This window comes from Thunnus maccoyii, chromosome 11 (genome assembly GCF_910596095.1).
Source record: "Thunnus maccoyii chromosome 11, fThuMac1.1, whole genome shotgun sequence".
NCBI lineage: Eukaryota > Metazoa > Chordata > Actinopteri > Scombriformes > Scombridae > Thunnus > Thunnus maccoyii.
In genome coordinates this window covers 26,143,792-26,169,312 of record NC_056543.1, presented here as the reverse complement: position 1 = coordinate 26,169,312, position 25,521 = coordinate 26,143,792, and the positions used below count along the sequence as shown (strand labels likewise).

At 40.6% G+C, this 25,521-nt stretch overlaps 1 protein-coding gene across 4 annotated transcripts; it reads left to right on the top strand.

Annotated features, from left to right (window-relative positions):
* Nucleotides 1-648: 648 nt before the first annotated feature.
* On the top strand, nucleotides 649-25,336 carry pikfyve (phosphoinositide kinase, FYVE finger containing). Of its 4 annotated transcripts, none has more exons than XM_042426366.1 (43): nucleotides 649-893; nucleotides 3,148-3,344; nucleotides 6,324-6,491; nucleotides 8,138-8,247; nucleotides 8,507-8,678; nucleotides 8,854-9,061; nucleotides 10,101-10,127; nucleotides 10,329-10,418; nucleotides 10,535-10,691; nucleotides 10,878-11,035; nucleotides 11,830-11,941; nucleotides 12,180-12,327; nucleotides 12,503-12,667; nucleotides 13,142-13,204; nucleotides 13,323-13,452; nucleotides 13,965-14,145; nucleotides 14,282-14,356; nucleotides 14,692-14,799; nucleotides 14,879-15,019; nucleotides 15,196-15,322; nucleotides 15,433-16,310; nucleotides 16,401-16,805; nucleotides 17,175-17,275; nucleotides 17,362-17,433; nucleotides 17,590-17,761; nucleotides 17,902-18,080; nucleotides 18,463-18,576; nucleotides 18,879-18,987; nucleotides 19,067-19,221; nucleotides 19,328-19,424; nucleotides 20,123-20,180; nucleotides 20,287-20,412; nucleotides 20,664-20,784; nucleotides 21,067-21,162; nucleotides 21,276-21,356; nucleotides 21,723-21,817; nucleotides 21,915-21,974; nucleotides 22,126-22,302; nucleotides 22,487-22,590; nucleotides 22,678-22,806; nucleotides 23,344-23,605; nucleotides 23,702-23,776; nucleotides 24,745-25,336. In XM_042426366.1, exons 2-43 carry the CDS (start codon nucleotides 3,161-3,163, stop codon nucleotides 24,858-24,860), a joined length of 6,306 nt encoding a protein of 2,101 aa, XP_042282300.1. In that variant the 5' UTR covers nucleotides 649-893; nucleotides 3,148-3,160; the 3' UTR covers nucleotides 24,861-25,336. The 4 variants fall into 4 exon arrangements, with proteins under 4 accessions (XP_042282300.1, XP_042282299.1, XP_042282302.1 ...); XM_042426365.1 differs by having other exon boundaries at nucleotides 3,145-3,344; XM_042426367.1 differs by lacking the exon at nucleotides 649-893 and adding an exon at nucleotides 925-1,454.
* Nucleotides 25,337-25,521: the final 185 nt, after the last annotated feature.

The window sequence follows — 25,521 nt, the reverse complement described above, 5'->3', positions numbered from 1 at the left end:
AGTATACTAATAGTCTAAAGTATTCTAGTCTACAGTAAAATGCAAAGTTTCTGTTTTTGAAATATTACATAAAATATTATAAGACTGTCTTAAAACAACTGCCAGGTGCCCATATGAACATTGAAAGAGCTTTTACTTGCTATAATCATTCCTCCTGCTCATACTGACCATTAGAAGATCCCTTCATAATGCACTTACAATGTAAGTGATGGGGGCCAAAATCCACAGTCCTCCTTCTGTGCAAAAAAATATTTAAAAGTTTATCTGAAGCTTATCTGAAGCTAATATGAAGCTTCAAAATGAGTCAAATCAAGTAGATATCTTTCAACGTTACAGTCTTTTTAGAGCCAAAGTTCCTCTTTTTGTTACTATACTTCCACCACAGCTCAACAGGTAAACACTGTTTGAGGAAACAAAGAATTTTATGCTAAAAAGACTGTAAATGTGGCAGATATCCACTTGATAAGACTAAATCAGACTGCTGAATTCTCATATAAACTTTTAAAATGGATTTTTCCACAAAATGAGTGTGGACACACAGTGGATGTTGTCCCCCATCACTTACATTGAAAGCACATTTGAAGGGGCGGATTTACTTGCCAGTATGAACAGGAGGAATGATTATAGCGAGAAAAACCTCTTCCAGCAGTGTTCATATGAGCACCTGACTGTTGTTTTGACAGTTAGTGATTCAATCGATATTTCCGGGTGTGAGCTCTACTTGTGATGTCTTGTCTTCATCACAACAGTCGGCTTATGTGCAGGTTTGACTCGTCAGGGCTGTACGGGAGTCGGCTTGTTTCAGGTGTTTTCTAATCTAATACATGTGGTTTTACTGATGTCTTTCAAGCTGGACTGCTTCATACAGTGATGTCGAACCCATAACTAAACGGGTAATTCGCTTTTTTGTTTTGCTGTCACGGCAGTTCAGTCATGTTTTGTGTGTCAGCTGCTCCAAAAAATAAGGCTGTTGCAACCACAACCGGCTAGGTAGCATAGGAGGCTAACATCAGTTTTAGCATGAGCTAACGTAATATTGAAGCTACTTATTTTGTGTTTCAAGTAGTTGCCAACTTCAGCTGCTAATAAGAAAACGCAGCATTCATTTGGTGTTGAATGTCGCATATCGCAATTTAAACGTCTTTCACTGGCTGCAGCTGCTAGCTACAACTGCTAGCTTTCAAACCAGTTGACTGGTTAAGTTAAGCAACATCCGCTCGCAAAATGATTGACATTTTATAGGGGCCGTAATCTATCTGCAGATTTATCAACTCAGCCATGTAATAAAGGGAACACTATCCTGTATACGTTAACTACGTGATGATACTGTGGAGGGCTTGGTGCTGAGCTGTCAGGACACATAAGTCAAGCTCCGGCCCGTTATGATCACATGATGAGCCACTTCTGCTATTTCCTCTACACATGATCTGAAAGTCTGTAGCTTTCTTCAAAGGGTAAGTCTAGATTTGAAGTGGTTTTCCCGGCTCTATACACATTCATCTCATGAGCTAAAGGTTATCTGTCGGACAAGTCAGGGATAGATCAAATAATAAAGATCTAGATTGTAGCAACTGTGTTTTAATTTTTTAAAAAAAACAATGTCATAACTTTTTGATGTTGGCTAACTGATGTGTGTTTCCTGTTGAGGGTAATTTCAGAAAGACACACAGAAATCTCATCGTGACAGTCACCTAACATCTGACATCAGACTCAGACTGATCCGTCGTAAAGCTGTTTTATGATGTTAATTGTTGTTTTAAACATTAAAGGTCATTCAACAGGTTGCACTAAAATGCTGACTTCCTCGTGTTGGATTTTATGACATGGTTATTACACATCGTTGTTTGTCATTTTTGAAATTTTATATGAGTCAGGAGTTCTCTTGATTTGCTTTATTTGATGTATCAAAACAAATACATATATAAAATGTCATACACTGTGACAAATACATGATTTAAAATGTGGAGGATAACACAATAAAGTTAAAAGATAACTTATCTCTATGTGGTCCTCTTTTCAGACAAAGATAGCAAGACAAGTCACAGATGAACAAGCTACCTTGAACCATCAGGGTTGTTGAGTGACCTTATAAGGCTAAAACACCTGTGGCTCTGTTAATCACTAATGTTGTGTTTAGTGATTAAGCTCCCTACATTTAACATAATTCTCCTGCTGTGCTGCAGGTGTGAAGCCACTAATTATTTATCATTCTTGACTACATACTTTCTTCAGATGGTCTGGTTTTAATATATACTGTGTTGTACATACTGACAGCAGCAATACGAGATTGAGTCCAGCTTATATTTAACTAAGGCTGCAACTAATGATTATTTTCATTATCAATTAATCTGTTGATTATTTTCTTGATTAATTGATTTGTTGTTTGGTCTATAAAATGTCATAAAATGGTGAAAAACTTCAATCATTGTTTCCCAAAGCCCATGATACATCTTTAATTGTCTTCTTTTGGCCTGACCAACAGTCCACAACTGAAAGATATTCAGTTTACTATCATAGAAACCAGAAAATATTCACATTTGAGAAGCAGGAACCAGAAGATTTTTTTTAAAGAATGACTCTAAACAGTTAATTGATTATCAACATATTAGGCAGTTAATTTAATAGTTGGCAACTAATCGATTAATCGACTAATCATTGCAGTTCTAGGAAAGGACACACTGTAGTCACAGAGAGGATATTTATGAGTAAATGCATATGTAACTGATGTGTCAACCACTCAGCATCAGTGGTTCTGGTCCATGGGGGTACTAGAGGGCTGAGTGCTTTTCTTAGTTGTTTTGGACCATGCTGATGAAGATGAGGTTTCTAGAAACAAACAACAACAAACAACTGCTGCAACTTAGCATGACCAGTAGCTTCTATGATCAGAGCAGAGTAGATGAAAGTAACTTCACGCTCATGGTGTGAAAGTGAAGATACGAAAACACAGCGGTTGTTGATATCGCTGATTACCATGACTGATTACACCGTGTCACATCTTAATTCCAAGAACTCAACCGCTGACCGATGCTGGTGTACGAGACGGGCTCAGTGAAGCTGTCACAGTTTGATCGAGAACCTACACACCATTTAAAGTAAAGTCGATCAGTTACGCATGCTTAAGATATGTTGTCGCCTCTCCAGCAGGAGTAGCAGTGACATGGCTGCTGATGACAAGTCCTCGTCTTCATCCTCAACGGACTGGAGCGTCGAGCCGCCTGTCATCTCGCCCACCAGCCCCTCCCACCTGACCCACTTCAAACCACTCACTCCGGAGCAGGATGAGCCTCCGCTCCGCTCAGCGTACAGCTCATTCGTCAACCTGTTTCGTTTCAACAACAAAGGTCAGCGATGCAAATCTAACACAAGCATCTAGATGAAGTTATGAATTACGGACCAATGTTCTGTGAGGTTAAAGCCCCTGAAGGTCACTTCCATTCTCTTCACTGTGTTTGTACCAACTGGTAATGGTAGATCATGTCCTATATAGTCAAACCAGAAGTAAAACAAGAGGTTCTATTTAAGTCATTATTTATAAGTAATTCTTAAAACAAATGCATGACCATGGCTGGTACATGAAAAGAATTTCAGTCTGATGTTCGTCACAATTTTGAGAACTAGGTAATTTTGCCCGTACTTTATACAAAGAGTGTTAAGACGTACAGTACTTCCAGCTCTTAAATTATTAAGAGGAGTTCATAGAGGATTCCCTGCCTGGTCAGGAGTCTCTAGCAGATGTCTGTGTAATGTGCATTGAGGCAGAAGACACACACTTTCCAAAAGAAAATATATTTTGGAAATCTATGATGAGGAGTTGGTTAAAAAAAAAAAAAAAAGCAACAAGTTCTGTCCCAGTTCTCACAAAACATCAAAAAAGTTGTTATCTGACTGATGACATGATAAATGATTCACACATACAAAACACCATGTACATAATCCATTGTGTACAATGAATGATGAGAAGTATTTCAGAGATTAATCCTGACAAGGTGCCAATGAAGCTGTAATGATTCATGTGATGCAGAATTAATACATAATCTTTTGAGGCTCGCTATCGGATTCAGCGCTTAAGGAGGGGACATGAAGCACAGACATAACTGTAGTCATGATTTTACAACATTGCAACATCTGTATGAGTCACAGTTTTTCACTCATGACTCAAAGTTTCAGACCGTTTGGTAGAAGTTTTACCTCAAGACTCAACATTTCAGGAGGGTGTAGTACCTTGTTGTCACGTTTGACTAAATCTGGTAAAAATGAACAGAGAAGAGGTAATATATCATAAAATCCACATAAAAAGGATCTTTTGACCTAATTTCTGAAGCTTGAAGGTTAGTGGAAAGTGACCATGAATATCTGTGAAATTGAAAGTTATGCCACTAAGTCAGAGGACAGTACTGTATTTGTTAATCTTGTTATGAGAAAAAAACACAGATTTTAAAACCGTTTGAAAAGTTCCGATCTTTATTTGATGTTATACTTTGTTATTTTACTGAAGTCTTCTGTAAACAAAGTGTAATAAATCTGGAAGACAGCAAACACATCAAACATAACTATGTAAAAGCTGTCATGAGTATGCTTTTGCAACAGTTACCAGAAGTTAGAGCAATTAGCTGTGGTCTTGTGAGGTCATGTGATAGACATTGCCTCCCTGGATCAGCGCCAGGAACCAGCAAGCACATGACGCAGTTATCTGCAGTCCCGCCTGTTCTCTGCATAACAGCCCTCCCCTCACTATGGCAGCAAGGGCCTGAATGTTACAGACCGTACAGACATTCTTAAATAGATGAGATTACAAGATTAGTGCACTCTGTTCTGAAATTATGTGAAATCTTACTGCTTGATTAAACAATCAAGCAGGCAGTAAATCTGCTTGATTAAATAATAGTTTTTTCTTCAGTAGGCCCACAGCTAACCATCATTTATTTATTATCATTTTCTGTTAATCAGTTAATTGTTTAGTAATAAAAATGTCAAAGAAATGGCAAATGCATCACAGCTTAAAAGATTGCAAAATGTCTTCAAATTGCATATTTTGTCTGAGAAATGTAAAATAGAAGAAGATGTAAAGCAGACATCAGAAGTAAGGAATTCATCACATTTGAGAATAGTGTTGTAACTAATAATTATTTCCATTATCAAATAAATCTGCTAATTCTTTTCTCCATTTATCGTTTTAAACATAAAAAGTCTGAAAATTGTATAAAACGTCAGTCAGTCAACAGTCCAAAACTCAAATATTTGACCAAAAAAAACAGCAAATTCTCACATTTCAGAAGCAAAGATTTGGCATTTTTACTTGTTAAATGACTAAAAGGATTAATTGATAATCAGTTTTCAAAACATTTCGACCTATTGATTATTTAGCTAATAGTTGCAGCTTTATTTGAGAAGCTGGAAACTAGCAAATGTTATGTATTTTTCATTGTTGACTGACTTAAATGTTGAATAAAATTTTCAAAAAGGTAGATCCATTAATTTTATATTGATTAATGCACTAATCATTTCAGTACTGATGTTAGAAATCTTCTGCTATGTTACATAATAGTGGACAATATGAGCCAAATCACTGTAATATGATATTATTTTCAAAATGTTTTCAAAATCACATGATAAAAAGTGAAACTCATGTTGATCCCAGTACGTCATATTGCTCTAATAATTCAAAGAAGAAAGTATTTAAGATCTTACACAGTTACAGATTCTGATAAAAGTGAAATCATCATCACTAAGAGATGAATACAGTCAACTACAATATTAGAATTTAGCCACAACTTGATTATATGGAGAGCAGATAAACAGTCAAACTGAATCATCATCACAGGTTGTATGTGTCCAGCCTCTTTGTTCTCACTGTGTTTTATGTGATAGCTGAAGAAGTAAAGTGTGAACTATTGATTAGACGTAAGAGGTGACAAGGTTCATACTCTGATGTCTTGTAGAAATGTGTGATAACTTTACACATGTCGATTACTCAGATATGGTCGAATGGATCATACTTGTTTGGTTGGAGCAAATGTTTAATATGGAATCAATGTAACTCTTACTTATTTTGCTACGTTGTCCTTTCCTATATTGCCGCCGCCTAAATAAGAAAACTGATCTTGAAAGTATTGTTGACTATGGACCCCCCCCCCCCCCCCCCCCCCCTTCAAAAAAAAAAAAAAGCAAAATAGAATAAATGCACATCACATTAATTATCACTTATTTAGATTTATATTTTTCCTCTGTTTACAAGACACTTCCTTTTCTTTTTCACTTTCTCTTCTGTTTGTGTGTGTGTGTGTGTGTGTGCGTGCGTGCGTGTGTGTGTGTGTGTATAGAGGAGGGACGGCCTCCCTCAGCAGCTTCAGAGAAGCCAGATGTGCCGTCCCCTTCTCCTCAATCAGAGAGAAGGAGCTGGTCCTCCAGTCCTTCTCACTCCCTCTACGGCCAGAGGACACACCGGAAACAACATCCTGATCACCTGCGACGTACCTCCAGTGCCTCCGGTAAAAACACACACACACACACACACACACACACAGAGTACAGATGCTGCTATTTGAGACTTGTGTGTGTTTCATCAGATAAGCAAAATTGTCTCCGGTTTGTGATGGATAGCCTTTCCCAGAATGTCTCACTGTATAGCATAACCAGCGCTGTTTTTCTGGCTTCGACAACATATTCAGCTGTGTCGGTAAGACGTGGTCTGAAAGTACTGATTGTAAAATGTTCCCACGTCTTGAAGTAGGCGTTAATGTATCTTGTATACATAATTTAAAGTCAAGGTCTTACAATATCCCGAATGTGATTAAAATGTGTATTTTAAGAGTCTGACATATTAGCAGCCGTACAGACTTATATACCAGGACTAGATTGGAGGATAAAATATTATAAAACATATGTTTATATTTCAGCTGGCATTAACAATACCTTCCATAAATCTGATTCAATAGAACCAATTTATGTCCTTCTTTTGATTCACACATTTGATGATTGCATTATCTGTGATACACTGTTAGTTGATTTTAAAGCCTCTGTCTTATGGTGAATAAACTAATCAGAGGCAGCTGATAACAGTGTGAACAGTGTCTTTAATTAAACTTCATCTCATCATTCAATATCTCCTTTACATGTTTGGAAAGCTCTGAGATCTTTGAAATACTTTTTTTTTTTGTTTTATATGTTGCTGTGAAGATAAATTATTATATTTGAGGTGATACGGCATAATAAATATGTTAAATATATTCTCTTTAAATCTAATACTCTTATTTTGTTAAACGAGGACTGTACCACCCTCTGTCATATTTTATGAAAGGGTTAGTTGTCAAATCATTAGTATTTTTTTTTAAAGAAAAATCATCAAATTTGAGCATGTTACTGTTCTACATATTCTCTCTGACATAGACAAAGCCTGTTCTTTTAAAAAGAGGAGAACAGGCAGGATAATTGAGTTTCAGATAATCCATTTTATTGTTCAGTAGAATCTACTAATGGAAAGAGCAGACTTGTGCAACAGAACTTGAAAACAACTGAAGATGATGTTTGGGATTGAAAGACATCAGAAAGATGAATGCATGTTCTCTGAAAGGCTGTAACATCCGTTCTCATGTCTTTTCTGATTACAGTGGATTGGCCAGGTGAGGGGTCTTCTGCACTGTGTGGTTTACTAAAGATGCTTTTAGCTTGACTGTAACAACTCGGTCTGAAAGAATGGTCTTTACACAAACTGTTCTGTGTGTCTGAGTGCATGCAAGTGTGTGTGTGTGTGTGTGTGTTTGATATTTGCATTTTTAGTGAAGCGCTTTCTATCGGTCTTTGGTTTGCCCTAATGTTTTCCACTCCATACTAATATTCGGAATGATGTTTGTCATGACTGGTTTTAGAGCTAACATTTATATCCAACATGTTTTTGTTGATCTTACCTAGTTTTCTTTTATCGATCGCATCATGCGTTATTTAATCCACATTTGCAACTTTTTAAGGAAGTTATTCATAAGGTGTGGTAGTGCATTGTCAAATGTTTGTCTCTTAGCTGTCATGTTTAGTTTGATTAAAAAAAAGGCATATTTGACAATGCAGCAGGATGGATTTTAATGAAGTTCCTGTTATTCATTTGTGTCCTGTGTGTTTGTGTCTACACGCATGCTTTTAGATGGCAGCAGGAAATCGGACACGCCTCTAAGCAATCATGACCCTCGCACAGCTGTGCAACTCCGCACTGCACTGAAGAGATTGAAGGAAATCATGGAGGGAAAGAGCCAGGTATTCACGATGACTCTTTGTCCCACACCGTTATAAACTATTCATTTTTTTTGGTTTTATTTGCACATTTCATCTGGAATGACACAACTGCTATGTATAGATGTTGTTGTGATGATTGCAGTAAACTGACTAATGCTGAGAAGGTTCAGAAAATATTACAAAGTATCCCATGGCGCTTTGAAAGCCTTTTAACACAAGCTGAAACCATGCAGTAGCACTTTGTGGATAGAAGAAGATTGCTGTGGTTGTACCTCTTCAGGACAGTGATCTGAAGCAGTACTGGATGCCAGATAGTCAGTGTAAGGAGTGTTACGACTGTAATGAGAAGTTCACTACCTTCCGCCGGCGACACCACTGCAGACTGTGCGGCCAGATCTTCTGCAGCCGTTGCTGCAACCAGGAAATCCCTGGAAAGTTCATGGGCTACACAGGTAAGTGACAGACTCAAGATTACATAGGTATGAATATGTCATAATATGTCCTGATGGATTTTATTATAGAGTAAAAAACACTGCAACTGCCTTTAATGAAGCACCTTTGTTTTGTTTCTTCTTTCCTTCTCTAATCCACCTTTACCTGTCTGTATCTCCTTTCCTCTGTATCCAGGAGACCTCCGAGCCTGTACATACTGTCGTAAGATAGCACTAAGCTACGCTCACTCAGCTGACTCGGGCTCCATTGGAGAGGACCTGAGCGCCTTGTCAGACTCTCCTTGCTCTGTGTGTGTGTTGGAGCCCAGTGAGCCACGGACACCTGTGGGTGGACGTAAAGCCAGCAGGAACATCTTCCTTGAGGAAGACCTGACCTGGCAGAGGTGAACACACACACACACACAGACAAACACAGACACACTGGGCCAAATCAAATTATGAAAACTGTGTTTTAATCTTGATCTTTGATTCTTTGAGTCTTTACCCAGATAGAATCAAGTTACCAGTATATTCAGACTGAATGTGACTCTGGATCAGATCTCATTGCCGCTACGTTTTTATGATTTCCAGTTTGATTTTGCCCAAATATAATCAGAAAGACGGTATTCTGCATGAGGTATTGGCTCTGGTTTCATGCCTCACTCCTCTACACTTCCATATGCAGTTGACAGTTGTTTGTCGTGTTATGGTTTTGCTCGTGATGGAAACACACTGTCCTAGTTTTTTTTCCAGTCTCCTCCATCTGTGCTTGCAATTTTTTTTCTGTCTTGATTTTCTGCCATTTAATACATCTATGTATGCTTTGTATGTACTGTGCCCCATGCATGGTCAAGACTCATGAATGGGAATCATATTATGGCATGTTAAATATATGATATCTATATAATTTAGCCTTGACTAGTCTTTTGTCATGAAGAGACTTTCACTGTGACCTTGTGACAGCTGTGAAGTAGGACTCATGCAGTAAGATGTAAACAGAAGTTAAGACTCAGCTTTGCAGCTTGTGACCTGACAGGCTTGCCTGCAAACATTAATGCAGAGCGGAAAACTGGCTCCAATTAATTAATAACTTAAAAGAGAAAAGAGGGAGGATCTATTTTAGGAAGGACAGCTCTAGTAAAGCATGACTGTTGGAGCACGAGGACTGGTCTAATCTTCCTCTTCAAGTTACTTTTAACATATTGTTGATCGACTTTTTTTTAAAGATTTCATTAGCCATGCACAAAACAGGCAAATGGTTCAATGAATGTTCAAGGGCATCTTTGTTTAAGGGATTGTCCAACAACGCATGCATTTTATAACCCCATGCTTGTTTTGCTGTCAGAGCAATGATTACTGCTTTTGAATCGGTGTGCTCCCTGCTTGTTTTCTCTGTCGACCTGCCTCAAAGAAAATATTTTTCCTCTCTCTCTCCTGGCATAGAAAAACTCCTATTGGGATGAGAAAGACGTGAGTCTTGCTGTTTGTTTTATTCATTTTTCACATCTGTCTCAGCTTTAGCTGTCTGTAAGTAAAGACTAATGCTCTCTAGCTCTGTAAAGAAATAGTCTTCTGCATGCTCAAATTCACCGATGATAAATGACACTGGATTGAATAACAAAGAGGAAGTGTAAAGATCACAACAGGTGTGTGTGTGTGTGTCTTTATTAGTATGATTCACCAGGAGCCTCAAAACAGTGGCCTCGCTTCCAGACTGACAACGCTACAAGAAGACGTAGGCAAATCCCCCGCTAGGAAGAGGTCAGTCACTGCTCTGGCTTTGATTTTTAAGTGCAATGTGTTCCAGCTTGGTTCAGCATAATAATGTCCAGCCAGAAGCAACATGATATGACATTCCCTGTTTGTCTCATGAACAGGTCTGCCAGTGTAACCAACCTATCGCTGGACCGCTCCGGATCCTCCATGGTGCCTTCCTATGACAGCTCAGTCAGTCCACCGACCAGCCGAGCCATGTCAGGCACCAAGAGCGGCACCAAGCTGGACCACAGTGAGGAGGAGAGGAAGATCCTGCTGGTGGCTGCTTTACTCTTTCTTTTTCACTCATTTTCGTTTCCCTGTTTAGAGGAGGGGTTTTTTTTCATTCTTTTGCACTGATCCCGTTATGCAGTCTGTAATCCAATCTTTAAATAGGACAAAAACATAAAGCAGTAAAACATCACTCATTATTAAATACTGACATGCATACTTAATATCTTGCAGGACTCATCCCAGCTGAAGGACTTGTGGAAGAAAATCTGCCACAACAGCACAGGGATGGAGTTTCAGGACCACAGGTACTGGCTGAGGACGTACCCCAACTGCATTGTGGGAAAGGAGCTTGTCAACTGGCTGCTGAGGAATGGCACCATCTCTACCAGGTCTCAGTAGACAAACATCTTCTTTTACATTCTGCATTGTATTAATGATCTTTGGAAGGAATACTTGTGTTGGCCGAGCCACTGTTTTCCTATACAGAGAGCTGTTGCTCACACTTGAAATGCGCTGGTATCATATATGGGCTTGTACTTGCCATCACGACTACGTATTTGAACTTTGACTCAGTTTTTTGATGATTTTGTAAAATGCCTTCAATTAGATTACATCCCTAGATGTATAAAGATAGTATAGAAAAAATCTAATTGTCTGAATTTCCAGAAATGCATATAAAAATGTTTATATACTAATATTATCTTGGACAAAAAAAGAAAAAAAGAATACATATTACATGGTTTCATTCTAATCTGGCACATACTGGACTGCAAATATTCACATTTGAGAGGCTGCTGCAAGTAAATGTTTGGCATTTTTGCTTGAAAAATGTTCAAAATTTTTGCTGATTAATTTTCTGTCAATCGAGTCATTAATTAATTGACCAGTGGTGTCAGCTCTAAAGGCAGCAATAGTTACTATAACTGTCTATAACTGTGCCACTGTACGTTTTAGACTTTGTTTACATTTCTAATTACTTCTGTGTTCATAAAACATTACATAATTTTTTCTTTTGATAAACTGTTAAGCTGGTCTTGTATTTACATGTTCTGCTCAATCTGATCAGTGAGCGTGGTGCAGAGGGCTCATGAGGGGCTGCCCTTATATATTGAAATTATTATTATTGCATTTTGCTGCTTCGCTCTCCCTCCCATCCTGACATCCAGATGTTTCTGTGTTGCAGGGCCCAGGCCATTGCCATAGGCCAGGCATTTGTGGATGGTCGCTGGCTGGACTGTGTCACTCACCACGACCAGCTGTTCAGGGATGAGTATGCTCTCTACCGCCCCCTCCAGGTAACTACCTTTTATTGATGAGTAAACTGTGCACACACTGGGAAAGAGACATTTCATATCACCAAATGACTTATTTCAGGAAGCAATACAAGTTGTTTTCCATTTGCTACAACACATGCTCACACATAATGTGCTGCTATTGACTGATGCAACAGGCGTATCACTAGCAGCTTTAACAATTGATTATTTCAGTGAAGTGAAATGTGCTGACGGCGACGTCTCTCTGTCTGGTCTCTAGAGTACAGAGTTCTCAGAAACGCCGTCTCCAGACAGTGACAGTGTCAACTCCTTGGAGGGACATTCGGAGCCGTCATGGTTCAAGGACATCAAGTTTGATGACAGCGACACGGAGCAGCTCGCAGATGAGGCTGATTACACCATGCCTAGTATGTATTGCATGTCTGATGCTTCAACAAAACCTTTATTTTTACATTTGTAGCCATACTTTGCTGGCTTGGATTATTGCTCTCTTGCACAGGCTGCCTTCAGGTGGCTTTGGTTTGGTTCGGTTCTATGGCATAAAATCCCAGCTGCAGGTAACTGACTCGTCTTTCTGTCCAGATTCTGCCAGCCCCAGCAAGAGGACGTCTGTCAGCAGTTTCCAGTCAGTGGTGGACAGTGACTCAGCTGCCTCCATCAATCTCAACATGGAGCAAAACAATGTGAACTTCCACATCAAGAAACAATCCAAGTATCCACACGTGCCTTCTACCACTGAGCAGAAAGGTACATAAATCTTACCACACATGTTATGTCTCATAAATATGTAAGTCTAGTTATTAATTCAACACAGTTGGTTGATTCTGTGTGTTGCTTACTGTGACTCCTAAAACTATTCACACCACTTGGACTTTTGTAGTTTTTGTATTATGTAATTTTTAAGAGTAAGAGTACTAGATACTTATTAGAGGCACCTTTTGCAGCAGTTACAGCCTCAACTCCACACACACTGATCAGCTTTACACTTGTTTTTATCCCATTTGTGTTTACAAAACTGCTCCAGCTCTGTCAAACTGCTTGCAGACTATAAAGGAACAGCAATTTATCAGTCTTGCCAAAGATTCTTGATTGTATTGATTTTTATGAAAAAACCCAATTACATAAACTGATTCAATACTGTAAAACAAAACACTTCCGATACTTGTTAGATGCACTGTATCTCACAAGCTGCTCACTTCCTCTCTTCCTCTCCTCTTTTAGCTGAATTTCTTGTGTCCGAGGATGGAGGACAGAATATTGTCATAAGTGATGCCTTCATCAAAGGTAGGAACACACTTTCTTATTTTTTAAACAACATTTCATCAAGTTAACATATTAAATTGCCAAACTAGCTTAGCAAACTTGCTCACCTTTTCTGACTCAATGTTCCTCGATGTTGTAGAGTCTCTGTTCAATCGTCGTGTGGAGGAGAAGGCTAAAGAGATGCTGTTTACTCCGCTGGGTTGGCACCACAGCTCGCTGGACCAACTCCGAGAGGAGAACGGAGAGAAGAAAGCCATGGAGAGACTGCTGTGAGTGAAGATGCTACAACCATTTGTGTCCAGGATGATTATACATAGTAGTTGCAGTCCACAAGGGCTGCGACTAATCATGATTTTCAGTATGGATTGAATCTGTTGATTATTTTTTGCTCTATCTTAAAAAAATACCATCACAGTTTCCACAAGTGATAATAGTTGTTAATTATTTTTTTGTTGATTGACTGATTACTGTAGCAGTTGTTTCAGCAACTGGAAAGCGTAAAGACGAGTACACTTACTGCTGTTTGTGGAGACACTATGAAGAAAATGTGAAATACTTCAAGCATTATAAATTGAGTTGGAGTTGATTCTTGTCATGACTGAAGTGCATTAATGCATTTTACTAACACTCTGTAGAGCAACTAACAAACAGGGAATTAATCAAGAGGAATACTTCCAACGTCATAGTACCTTGAGAAGTGTTTTTGTAAAATTTCTGCATGGGAGTGAAGTTTATTTTTCTCCTTATCTAACCATCTGCCTCTCTGCCTTCCGTCACTCAGCTCGGCCAACCACAGCCACATGATGGCGCTGCTGCAGCAGCTGCTCTACAGTGAGTCTCTGTCACTGTCCTGGCGGGACATCATCGTCCCAGTAGTTCGACAGGTGGTCCAGACAGTACGGCCTGACGTTCGTAACTGCGATGACGACATGGACATCCGCCAACTGGTCCACATCAAGAAGGTTGAGAAGCACCTCAAAAAATCAGTCAAACTGTAGTCATAATTTACATTTTGGACATTTTCATTTGATTGTACATAGGAATTAAAATTTGCAGAACAGATGAAGACATGTAACTGAATCTCTGTTTGTGATTCAGATTCCTGGAGGGAGGAAGTTTGATTCGACTGTGGTTAACGGTTTCATTTGCACCAAGAACATCGCTCACAAGAAGGTAAAGTCAGCTTTATCTATCCAGCAAAAATCCTATTTTATCTTTTCATTAAACTAATAGTTAATCAAAGTGTGGAAGCCTTGACTCCTTGTCCTAAGAGATTTTTTTTATTGTATCAAAAATTATTTGAAAAGTTCATGAGTTAAAAAATGACTTTGTGTGGATGCTGCTGATCTTTATTGTGTCCGTAATTATTTTCACATTCTTTGCCTCTTAGAATTCAACAATGACCAGAAATGAAACTAATTAGAAAATTAGTAGTTAACCTACATACAGGACAGTTTGTCTTAGAAGTATTTAACTGAAAACCTGAGACTTGTGTCACCTGTAATCAGATGAACCCCTACATCAAGAACCCCAAGATTCTGCTGCTGAAGTGCTCCATAGAGTATCTGTACAGGGAGGAGACCAAGTTTACCTGCATCGACCCCATTGTGCTACAGGTTAGTAAGTCACTCTCACTACAGTTGATGGATAATAGAGAAAACAACCTTATAACCTTTTTCTTTGTCTTTTTTTCAGGAAAGAGAGTTTCTGAAGAACTATGTTCAGCGCATAGTAGACGTCCGTCCAACCCTGGTGTTGGTGGAGAAGACAGTGTCTCGTATTGCACAGGACATGCTGCTGGAGCACGGCATCACACTGGTCATCAATGTTAAACCGGTCAGTGTAGCATCAGTGCTATATATCTCATGCAGACACAATTAAAAATAAATCAAGTGCAACTGCTTTGAATTTTATTTAAATAATTTAATTGTCCTTGAATCATGGTTTCTACATCATCAACATAGTCTTCGACTGACTGTTATTAACCTAATTTTCCTTCTTTGTCAATGTAGCAAGTCTTGGACAGGGTGAGTCGTATGACCCAGGGTGATCTGGTAATGTCCATGGACCAGCTCCTCACAAAACCTCGTCTCGGGACCTGCCACAAGTTCTACATGCAGCCCTTCACCCTGGCTAATAGTGAGCAGCACATCTCCACTCTCTCAAAATCTCAATCTTAATGATAAATGTGGTGAGATTTCTACACCTTGTAGAATAGATCTTGTAATTTTTTTTGTCTGACCCTCCAGATGAAATGAAGACTCTGATGTTCTTCGAGGGCTGCCCCGCTCACCTCGGATGCTCCATCAAGCTGCGTGGTGCTTCAGAGTACGAGCTGGCGAGGGTGAAGGAGATCATCATGCTGATGGTGTGCGTGGCCTACCACTCCCAACTGGAGATCTCTTTCCTCATGGATGAGTTTGCCATGCCGCCCAGCTTAGCCCAGAGCACCTCCTTCCCCTGCCTGCTGGAGGGCGTTTCTGCAGATGAGGAGGCAGATGAAGAGAGGGGAGGGAAAGAGACAAATGGAGAGAGCCAGGACAAACCTGCAGGACCTGGGACTGAAGATTCTGCACCTGGAGGACAGCCTGATGATGAAGGGCTTCCCTCTGACTCTTCATCCAAAAGTGGAGAGACAGACAGCATCCAGGCCAAACTGAACCCAAAATCTCCTTCCTTCTCTGTCCAAAGTGAGGAGGCTGGGAACTCAGAGACAATGACCTCTTCACCATTTTCCAGCCCTCCCGCTCCTTCTCTGTTAGTCTCTCCGCCGTTCCTCTTGGAAGAAGACGAGGACATGTCGTCAGACACTTTGGTCAGGACATCTGAGGGGGAGAAGGGGGAAGAGGGGAGCCTATTGAAGGGGGACTCACTAGGCATGGAGGATGGGGAAGGTTCAGAAACGCCTACCCCCAGGTTCCGTGACCCTCTGCAGGATGATACAGGGATGTTTGTGGCAGAGCAGGTGACTTCAACTGATGACCGTTTCAAATCCATCTCTGCTGTCTTCAAGCAGGAGCTTAAGGACATCATCCTGTGCATTTCTCCCTTCATCACATTCAGAGAACCGTTCCTCCTCACCCCCGCTGGCATGCACTGCCCCAGCAGAGATTACTTCCCCGAACAGGTAGCTTTTGTTTTTCAACCGAACAGGCAATCTTTCTTAGATTTCTTTTTGTTTTTCAGCATGTTCATCTGTGCCTTTCCTGTCCCATAGGTCTATCTATCCCCCCTCCTGAACAAGGACTTAAAGGAGCTGGATGGGCGAAGAAAGCGGCAGCTCCTTAAAGACTCCGCCCCCTCCTCCCTGGTCAGTGGTCAGACCAATGGCGGCGCACCGCCAAAGCCGATTGAGGTCCTGCCCTGCCACAGCCTTACCAGCACCCGCATCGTTGAGCAGCTGGGCAGCAGCCAGGATCTTGCCAAGATGCTGGCAGAGTACAGAGCAAAGGGAGGTCGCATCCGGCAGAGGGAAGCCGCTGACCCCTTCGGCACTGCTAGTGCTGCAGCTCCTGTCAGTAGCCAGAGCAGGACAGTGGACGCACCAGTCAAGCCACCAGTGAAGGCTGACAGCGAAGAGGAAAAGCCAAGCAAACAGAATGATATGAGTTGGGCCCCCAAGGTGAGTAGTGGCATATTTGTAGGTTGATTAATCGTGTCCATCAAATAAGTGATAAACAATCAGTCAATGTACAGAAACTGCCAACAAATGTAATAATCTGTTAATAATTTGTGGAGACAAGACTTTTTGTTAAGTTACAACTGCAAAAAAAATGTGCTCTCAAGTACAACATTTCCTTTTTTTAACATCCTCAGTCCTCCTGTTGAATATTTAGTGTGTGATAGAAGTCTTATATTTTTAAGCCAGCGCTGGTTTCAGACTAGTGTGATGTGCTGGTGCAGGCATGTTGCATTTTGTGTGAACTTATGGGTCACTGTGGCTCCACTTTTATATAACTTTCGACCTGTTTGTGTTTGTCGGTGTCCTCAGATGGACTGTCTGACTCCTGTCAATCATCAGAGACTGTGTGTGCTGTTCAGCAGTTCATCAGCTCAGTCCAGCAACGCACCCAACCCCTGCGTCAGCCCATGGTAAACTGTCCATATGGAGTGGATCAATAACAAATCTCAGCTGTCTTTTTAAATGAATTTGTAGTCATTGCCTTTGTTGTCGACAGGATTGTCACAATGGAGTTCTATGGCAAGAACGACCTCTCTCTGGGTGTGTTCTTGGAGAGATACTGTTTTAGGTAAGACAACAGTAGTGCATTTAAAATGTATTTTTATGAAATTACAATGCTTTAATGAGATTCACTATCAGAGAGAAACTAACTGTAAGCTTCTCATTTGGCTTTACAAATGTGTGTGCGTACGTTTGTTTATTTGTACGCATGTGTTTTCTCCAGGCCGTCTTACCAGTGTCCCAGCATGTTCTGTGAGACTCCCATGGTGCATCACATCCGTCGGTTTGTGCACGGCAGCGGCTGCGTGCAGATTGTGTTGAAGGAGCTGGACTCTCCTGTGCCTGGTTATCAGCACACAATCCTCAACTACTCCTGGTGCCGCATCTGTAAACAGGTCAATAATAATGAACGTTGAGTTTCAGTACACACACCAAATGTAATGTTTTTGGATGTCTTACTACTCAGTATAGACTTTTTTTTTTTTTTTTTGGTGGGAATTTGTCCTGTTCCACTAAATTGTTTCCCCTTTTGTAGGTGACACCAGTGGTGCCTCTGTCCAATGACTCGTGGTCCATGTCTTTTGCCAAGTACCTGGAGCTGCGCTTCTACGGCCACCAGTACACCAGGAGGGCAAATGCCGAGCCCTGCGGTCACTCCATCCACAAAGACTACCACCAGTACTTCTCATACAACCAGATGGTGGCTTCCTTCAGGTTGGTCAGCTCTCAATTCGTCCTTCTGTCCTTTATTCATCTACCGCTGAACTAGACTAGAGGAAATGTAATGATAGCTGTGGAAAAACTGGGTTATAGCAGAGTGATGGATGTAGACTAAAATGAAGCAAGTAGTTTAAAACAAGATGTTATTTGAGTAAAATAATAAACAAGAAATACACAAATATATAAAGCATTTACACTGAGAGAGTCATCTAGAGGCAGTTGTGCTGGTTTGTGTCCTTCAACATGTGCAGGGAAAATATGTGTGGACATGCAAATATAGACACCATCCATCAATTCACTCTTTGTTTGATTTTATTATAAATAATATGAATATATGATATGATATATGAATTAATCTTGTGTGTCTCCTCCTCAGCTACACCTCTGTAAGGTTGTTGGAGATTTGTCTTCCTCGTCCCAAGATCTTCATCAGGAACCTGGGACCCTCTAAAACCAACCTGCAGCAGGATCTTAAGGACTTCTCTCTAAAGTAAATGAATACCAAATTATTATTTTATATATATCAATAAGAATAAGAGAATAATCTACATGAACAAGTTGAACCCAGTGTAAGAACAGCGATGATAAAAAGGCAACAGGGACGTTAACATCGACAAGCGCTTATCCTCTAATGAATTTTGAATTTCCTTGTGTACAACTGAAACATTTTGCCTAATAGAGGCATGCAGGGTTCACCAAAATCTTAGATAAAGTGCTGTATGATGTTTATTCTGGGATTTTTGGTTCTTTGCATATCACCTGAGCACATCCTCTTATCTGCTCTCTCCTCAGAGTGACTCAGGTGTACTTGGCCATAGACGACCGTCTCACCTCCCTCAAGACCGACACCTTCAGTAAGACGAGAGAGGAAAAGATGGAGGACCTCTTCGCTCAGAAAGACGTAGGTTACTCTCTGTGACTTTGTCTGATTTCTGGGTACAGCTGTAGTTCAAGGGTCATAGTGTCGTTTCTGTGTGCAGATGGAAGAGGCAGAGCTGCGCAGCTGGATCGAAAAGCTTCAGGCACGACTACAGGCCTGCGGTGTGGATTCTCCTCAGCAGCTTCAGGCTGTTCTGGAGTCACTGGTGATGAAGAAACAGAGTCTGTGTGAGATGTTGCAGTCCTGGAATGGCAGGTCAGAATCACAGCTTTTTTAAATTAAAAGGAGCCACCATCACCTGGCTCTTAACTTCTCTTACTTATTCTTTCCATTCTTACTCCGCTGCTTGTTGCCCTCCCAGGCTGCAAGACTTGTTCCAGCAGGAGAAAGGCAGGAAGCGTCTGTCTGTGCCTCCCAGCCCAGGCAGGCACCGACAGACCACCACTGATGACAGCAAGGTTAGTAACATCATTCAGTGTGATGAGTAACTGAGTTACCGTCAGGGTTTTTCCAGTAACCTGATTTCCTCAACACCATGTAAACAAGAAACACAGTTTCCATAATAGAGATGTGGGATTATAGACATATAACTGGTTTATACTTGGCTTTTCATACGTGCATATGTTCAGGACAAAGACTGCAGAGTGTGTGGATGAACAGATAGATAGATAGATAGATTGATAGATAGATTGATAGAGTGATTGGTTGATGTGCTTTATTGATCCCAAATTGGGAAATTCTTGTGTGACAGCAACAAGTTATCCAGGCATTGCACAATAACAGAAAATACACAGTAAATATACATATCAACACTAGAAGAGAGAAACATATTACAACATATTAGACATATTGATGTATCCTTGTATTCAAAATAATTTAATTCAGTGTTAACTAAAACTAACACTATGTGGCCTTTAGAAGTCAAAATAAGTCAGTTTCCACAGCTGAATATTTGACCATTTGTTAATTTAGGGACATTTGTGCTCTAATTATGAAGGCTGAGTTTCCTCTCAAAAAAATCTGGAAGCACCTTAATATAAGTAAGACATGGTTCCAAAATAAGGTTAGGGAAGGAATCTGATTCCTACTGCGTATATATATGTGGATTTTACAGTATTGAGTTTAGTTTTATTTTTGTTGTTGTTGTTTTCGATAGAGTGCTGTGGATTCCTCCCCCCGTAACCCCTCTCCTGTGGTCCAGAATGGTGAGAAAGGTGAGTTGGCTGTCTCTGAACTAATTTCTTCCTGGTTTACCGTCACCGAGTGAAGCGTATTCATATCCTGACTGTTGTTGATGAGTTGACATGTCTTCAATGACAGACGACCGTCACCTCACCACGCTGCCCTCAGCCTCCTCTTTGCTGCCGTCACCAGGGGAACCAGGAGCTGAACCGGTCACCCCCGGCCCCTCCTTCACTGAGCAGGACTCTGTCAGCATCCCAGAAGGTACACACACACACACACACACACACCATTTCCTTGTGACTTACCCTAACCTTAACCACTGACCCAAAAATCAGCATTTTACCAATTGGGGACACAGCATTTGTCCCCAATTGGACGAGCCGTCTGTAATCAACTGGTCTTTTGTCTGAAATTTGTCCCAGAAAGTAGCCTATGAAAGACACACACACACACACACACACATTTCTCTAATCTAAACTCTGCTTTGTAAATTCTGTGTTTGTTGTTGTCAGATGTATTTGACGGACACTTGCTGGGCTCCACTGACAGTCAGGTAAAGGAGAAATCCACCATGAAGGCCATCCTGGCTAACTTCCTGCCCGGCAATAGCTACAACCCCATCCCCTTCCCCTTGTAAGTAGTGCAGACCCATTTCAGTCAGCACAAAACATTACCTCATCATCACCTTATGCTGTATTCTAGTGGAGGACAGTTTTCTAAAACATGCTTAGCGTGCTTACAAAAGTACAGTAAAGTTTTTAAAATAACTTTGTATATAAACATTTTCACAATGATATAAAGAAAGCACTAAAAAGATATCTATCATGGTGATGTGCTGATTGTACACATGATTCTTCCATTATATCACAGGCTTTAATGGTTTGTGTCTGACTGTGTTGTGATCTGTGTTGTCAGTGACCCAGACAAGCACTACCTGATGTACGAACATGAGCGGGTGCCCATCGCAGTGTGTGAGAAAGAGCCGAGCTCCATCATAGCCTTCGCTCTCAGGTGACCGCCCGCCTCCTTTCTCAGGCTCAGTAAATCAGCCCCAGAATGAACATTTATAAATGTGCTGTTTTGTAAAACATCACGTTATTGTGGATTTTTTTTTTGTCCTTTAGCTGCAAGGAGTATAAAACAGCGCTGGATGATTTGTCCAAGACATCAAACGCAGGAGGTGATGAGACTCCACAGGTCAACAGGTACGCAGGATTACCGCTGATCATGGAATATCTGGAATATTGTTTAACTCCGAGGTGTCTTCCAGACGAGGAGTTGTTGAACTCTGAGGAATTGCACAAACAGATCATTTAAATAACAACTTTTTTCACATATTTGTTGCGTTAGATAGTGTTTTTTTTAGTAGTTTTTAGCTACAAATGAGCTGGGAAAACAATCAACAGAGCAGAAAAGGAATGCTATATTTCAGCCATGTAAACTTTGACATAGAAAAGTCAGGCCTTTCACTGGCCAACTAAAATGGAGATAAATCATGTGTTGAATACGAAGGGACAGCTGAGATCATTTCTGTTATGTGAAAAATATGTTGTTTTTCTGTCTCTCTTCAGTGCTGGAGAGAGTCGAGCAAAGAGCAGCCCTGCCAGGCCCAGTGAGTCGGCTTCATCCCAGCAGAGCCGCAGCAGCTCAGAGACCGATCCCCTCAGTAGGTGTTCAGGTCCACTGGCTACATAACCCTTAATTCACTGAGAATCAAAAACATGTGGATGAAATGTTTCATGTTTGTTTCTTGTTTTGTGCAGAGGATGCAGACTTTGCAGATAAACAGAAGAAACAGACCCAGAATCCGCACATCGAGCTACGTGAGTTGTAACAGTAGTGATAACGTGCGGTGTCATGTTGCTTGAATGTAACTGAAATAACATCTCTGTGACGTTATCCTTTCGCTTCGGCGCTTCAGTAAATTTGTCAAAGCTTACTGACCTTACTCTTCACCTCTCGCTGGATGTGTAGAATTCTCCGACGCCAACGCCAAGTTCTACTGCCGGATCTACTACGCAGAGGAGTTTCACAAGATGCGCGAGGAGATCATGGAGAGCACGGAGGATGATTTCGTCCGCTCACTTTCCCACTGCGTCAACTGGCAAGCTCGTGGTGGGAAGTCTGGAGCAGTTTTCTACGCAACAGAAGGTTGTTATCTAAAAGCTCACAGAGAAATGTCACCATTACCGCTGCAGTTGAAACCAATCATGCTTTCCTTAGTCCGTCTCTCAAAGCTTTATGACTTCCCTCCACTGGTTTTGATACTCTCCTTAATAATCTAAAACAGCATATTTGATAATGAGAACCTTCTCCTCCTCTTGTGTCCTGTCAGATGACCGGTTCATCCTGAAGCAGATGCCCAGACTGGAGGTCCAGTCTTTCCTGGACTTTGCCCCTCACTACTTCACCTACATCACCGGAGCCGTGCAGCAGAAAGTACGCGTCATAAAGACACATTTCTAATATGGTCTCTATTTTGGATTTACTGCCTAAGTTTTATTAAATAACTGTTTTGTACCACAGAGGCCGACTGCTCTGGCAAAGATCCTGGGTGTTTATCGGATCGGTTACAAGAACTCCCAGAACAACACAGAGAAGAAACTGGACCTGCTTGTGATGGAAAACCTTTTCTACGGACGCAAGATGGCACAGGTTAGACTCACAGTGTCAACACTGTGGCCGAATACAACTACAACACCCTTCATGTTAGAAAACACATTCATGTGTGAGTGTAAGTTTGTCAGTTATAATGGTTTCAGTGCAGAGTGTCTGGAGGACACAGAAAGACTTAAATATATACATTCCGTAATTTAAGGTCTTTACTTAAAATTACACTTAGTTAAACATCTAAAGAAAGATAGAAGATTGATACCACTCTGTTATATGTACGGTAAATATGAAGCTATTATACTTTTTTTGATAATTGCTGACTGAAACATAAAAACATCACATAATGGTTGCACGAGGGGTTATGTGCCGGACTGTTTCACTTCCTGCAATGTCCCCTGGTTGCCTGGCAACTTCACAGGGAGGACAAGACTCAAGAGAGTCACTGCGCCCGGCCTTCATTCTCATGTACAAATGTGAAATTTGTCTTCTGTCTTTCTCATGAATATTAAAACATCCCCAGAAGTTAATAAACTGTGCAGATTCGCTGTGGTGTTCTCAGCTTTGACGTCTCCTCTGCAGGTGTTTGACCTCAAAGGATCGCTTAGAAACCGTAACGTGAAGACAGACTCCGGGAAGGAAAGCTGTGAGGTGGTTCTGCTGGATGAGAACCTCTTGAAGCTGATCCACGACAACCCGCTGTACATCCGCTCCCACTGCAAGGCCATCCTCCGAGCCGCCATACACAGCGACGCCTACTTCCTCTCCAGCCACCTCATCATCGACTACTCCCTGCTGGTGGGGCGAGACGATGCTACCGACCAGCTGGTGGTCGGGATTATAGGTGAGAAGACGTCGTAACTCAGTATAATGTGTCTGTTTTGATCAGTTTCCTGAGGATGTGGTCTTTACAACGGTTTTCCTTCTACTCATTCTGCAGATTATATCAGGACATTTACCTGGGACAAAAGACTGGAGATGGTTGTCAAATCCACTGGAATCCTGGGAGGTCAAGGTCAGTCGTTATCAAGCTCACACTCTGCTCTAGCTGCAGTTCAGCCTTTACAGTTTAGGTTCACTCTCACTGTTCTCATACCTGCTCAGCACCAAATGACAGAAAAAGTGAGTGACTACCTGGTGAACATTGTGGAGTGATAAGCAGCGAAGAAGCCAAACATTTCCCTCAAGCTTGTTTCTGCTGCCCACAAGTGTCCAAAAAAATCAGTTTATGCAGATTTTAAGAGTAGTGATAGATGTACAGAGGGAGAATATTTTAGTTACGATAAACTTTATTGTCAAAGAGGACAGTCAGTAAATATGAGTATATAATATGTTTTTATAAGAAAACTTTTCTGCAAATTGAATTATTATAAATAATGAAATATAACAAGAATATTGACTTGAATTAAGAAAAATAAGAGTCTCAAAAAGAACCTGATGGATATATTACAGACATGTTTGTATCTGTGTGTATGTTGGGTAATAAGTAACAAGAAATGTCTAAGATATGTTTGATGTGATTTACAGTGTCGCTGTTACCTAGTTTAACCAAAGAGCACTGACAAGTTTTATTAGCTGTAAAATATACCTCTCAGTACATATCCTGAATGCATTTTTTAAACTAACATATTTAAATTATCCTTGTTAGTTTGAGATTTGTTGATGTAATAAAAAAAGAGTATAATAACTTATGTATACTGATAAGTACATCAGATATATTTAACTTTACATTTGTTGAATAACAATCGACCAGCCTTTAAATTACAGTAACGTAGAATCATGTTCTAGTCCACAGTACATAATGCAGTCTTTTATCTACTTATCTGCCCACATATACACCTGTCAGATTACTTCAGTATGAGATCTGTCCGTGTCCAAAACACAACAGCATATGATGACTGCTCTTTGATGCTCTTGGAGCTGTGAATGTTTGCTGTCTCTAACGTAGTGCTTTGTTGCTGTGTTGGTGTGTCGTGTCTGCAGGGAAGATGCCCACTGTTGTTTCTCCAGAGCTGTACAGAGCTCGCTTCTGCGAGGCCATGGACAAGTACTTCCTGATGGTACCTGACCACTGGACTGGCCTGGGCATCAACTGCTGAGCGATGTGTGCATGTACAAGTGCAGTAATACAAAACAGAAACACGGGGAACACTCCCTGTCAGACTCTCAATGCACAGAAATCAGTTTCCTGGAACAAGGCCTCAGTATGTGAGAGCTTTTCATCCTACTTGAGACCCACAAGCACACTGGACGTTGTAAATGTTTGATTATCATGCAGACTAAAGCCTGACCAGTATACAGCACAGTATCATTCCATACTGCAGTGCCGCTCTTCAGCCGCGGCATTGTTAAGACAAGTTATCAGTTTTTATCACTGGGGACGCAAATTCTAATATATCCTCGTCTGGATTCCTGATGTGTTTTAATGAAGGGTGTTATTTTAATAGTGCCAACTGTTTCAAGAGGACCCCCACTAAGTCTTGTGGTTATAGTTTGGTAAACAAACTAGTTCATGTAATTTAAAGTTTGTAAATGTACAGAGATTATGTAACTATTAAAATATTATTAACACTGATTTTTCAAAAGCCATCATCTGGTTTTTTGGTGACAATGAGGCAGAAACGATCACATGAAGAGTGAAAAAGTGAACAGATATGATGTAAAAACCAGAGTTTCAATTCAACAACAATTTTGATAACTCATTTATCAAGCTAAATATTTGCTGCTAACTTCTCTAATGTGAGATTTTGCTGCTTCTTA

Coding starts and splice junctions, on each gene's coding strand:
- pikfyve (XM_042426366.1), top strand. CDS start 3,161: ATGGCTGCTGATGACAAGTCCTCGTCTTCATCCTCAACGGACTGGAGC. Junction 21,357..21,722: donor GAGACTCCACAGGTCAACAG/GTACGCAGGATT, acceptor GTCTCTCTTCAG/TGCTGGAGAGAGTCGAGCAA. Junction 22,807..23,343: donor ACGGACGCAAGATGGCACAG/GTTAGACTCACA, acceptor TCTCCTCTGCAG/GTGTTTGACCTCAAAGGATC.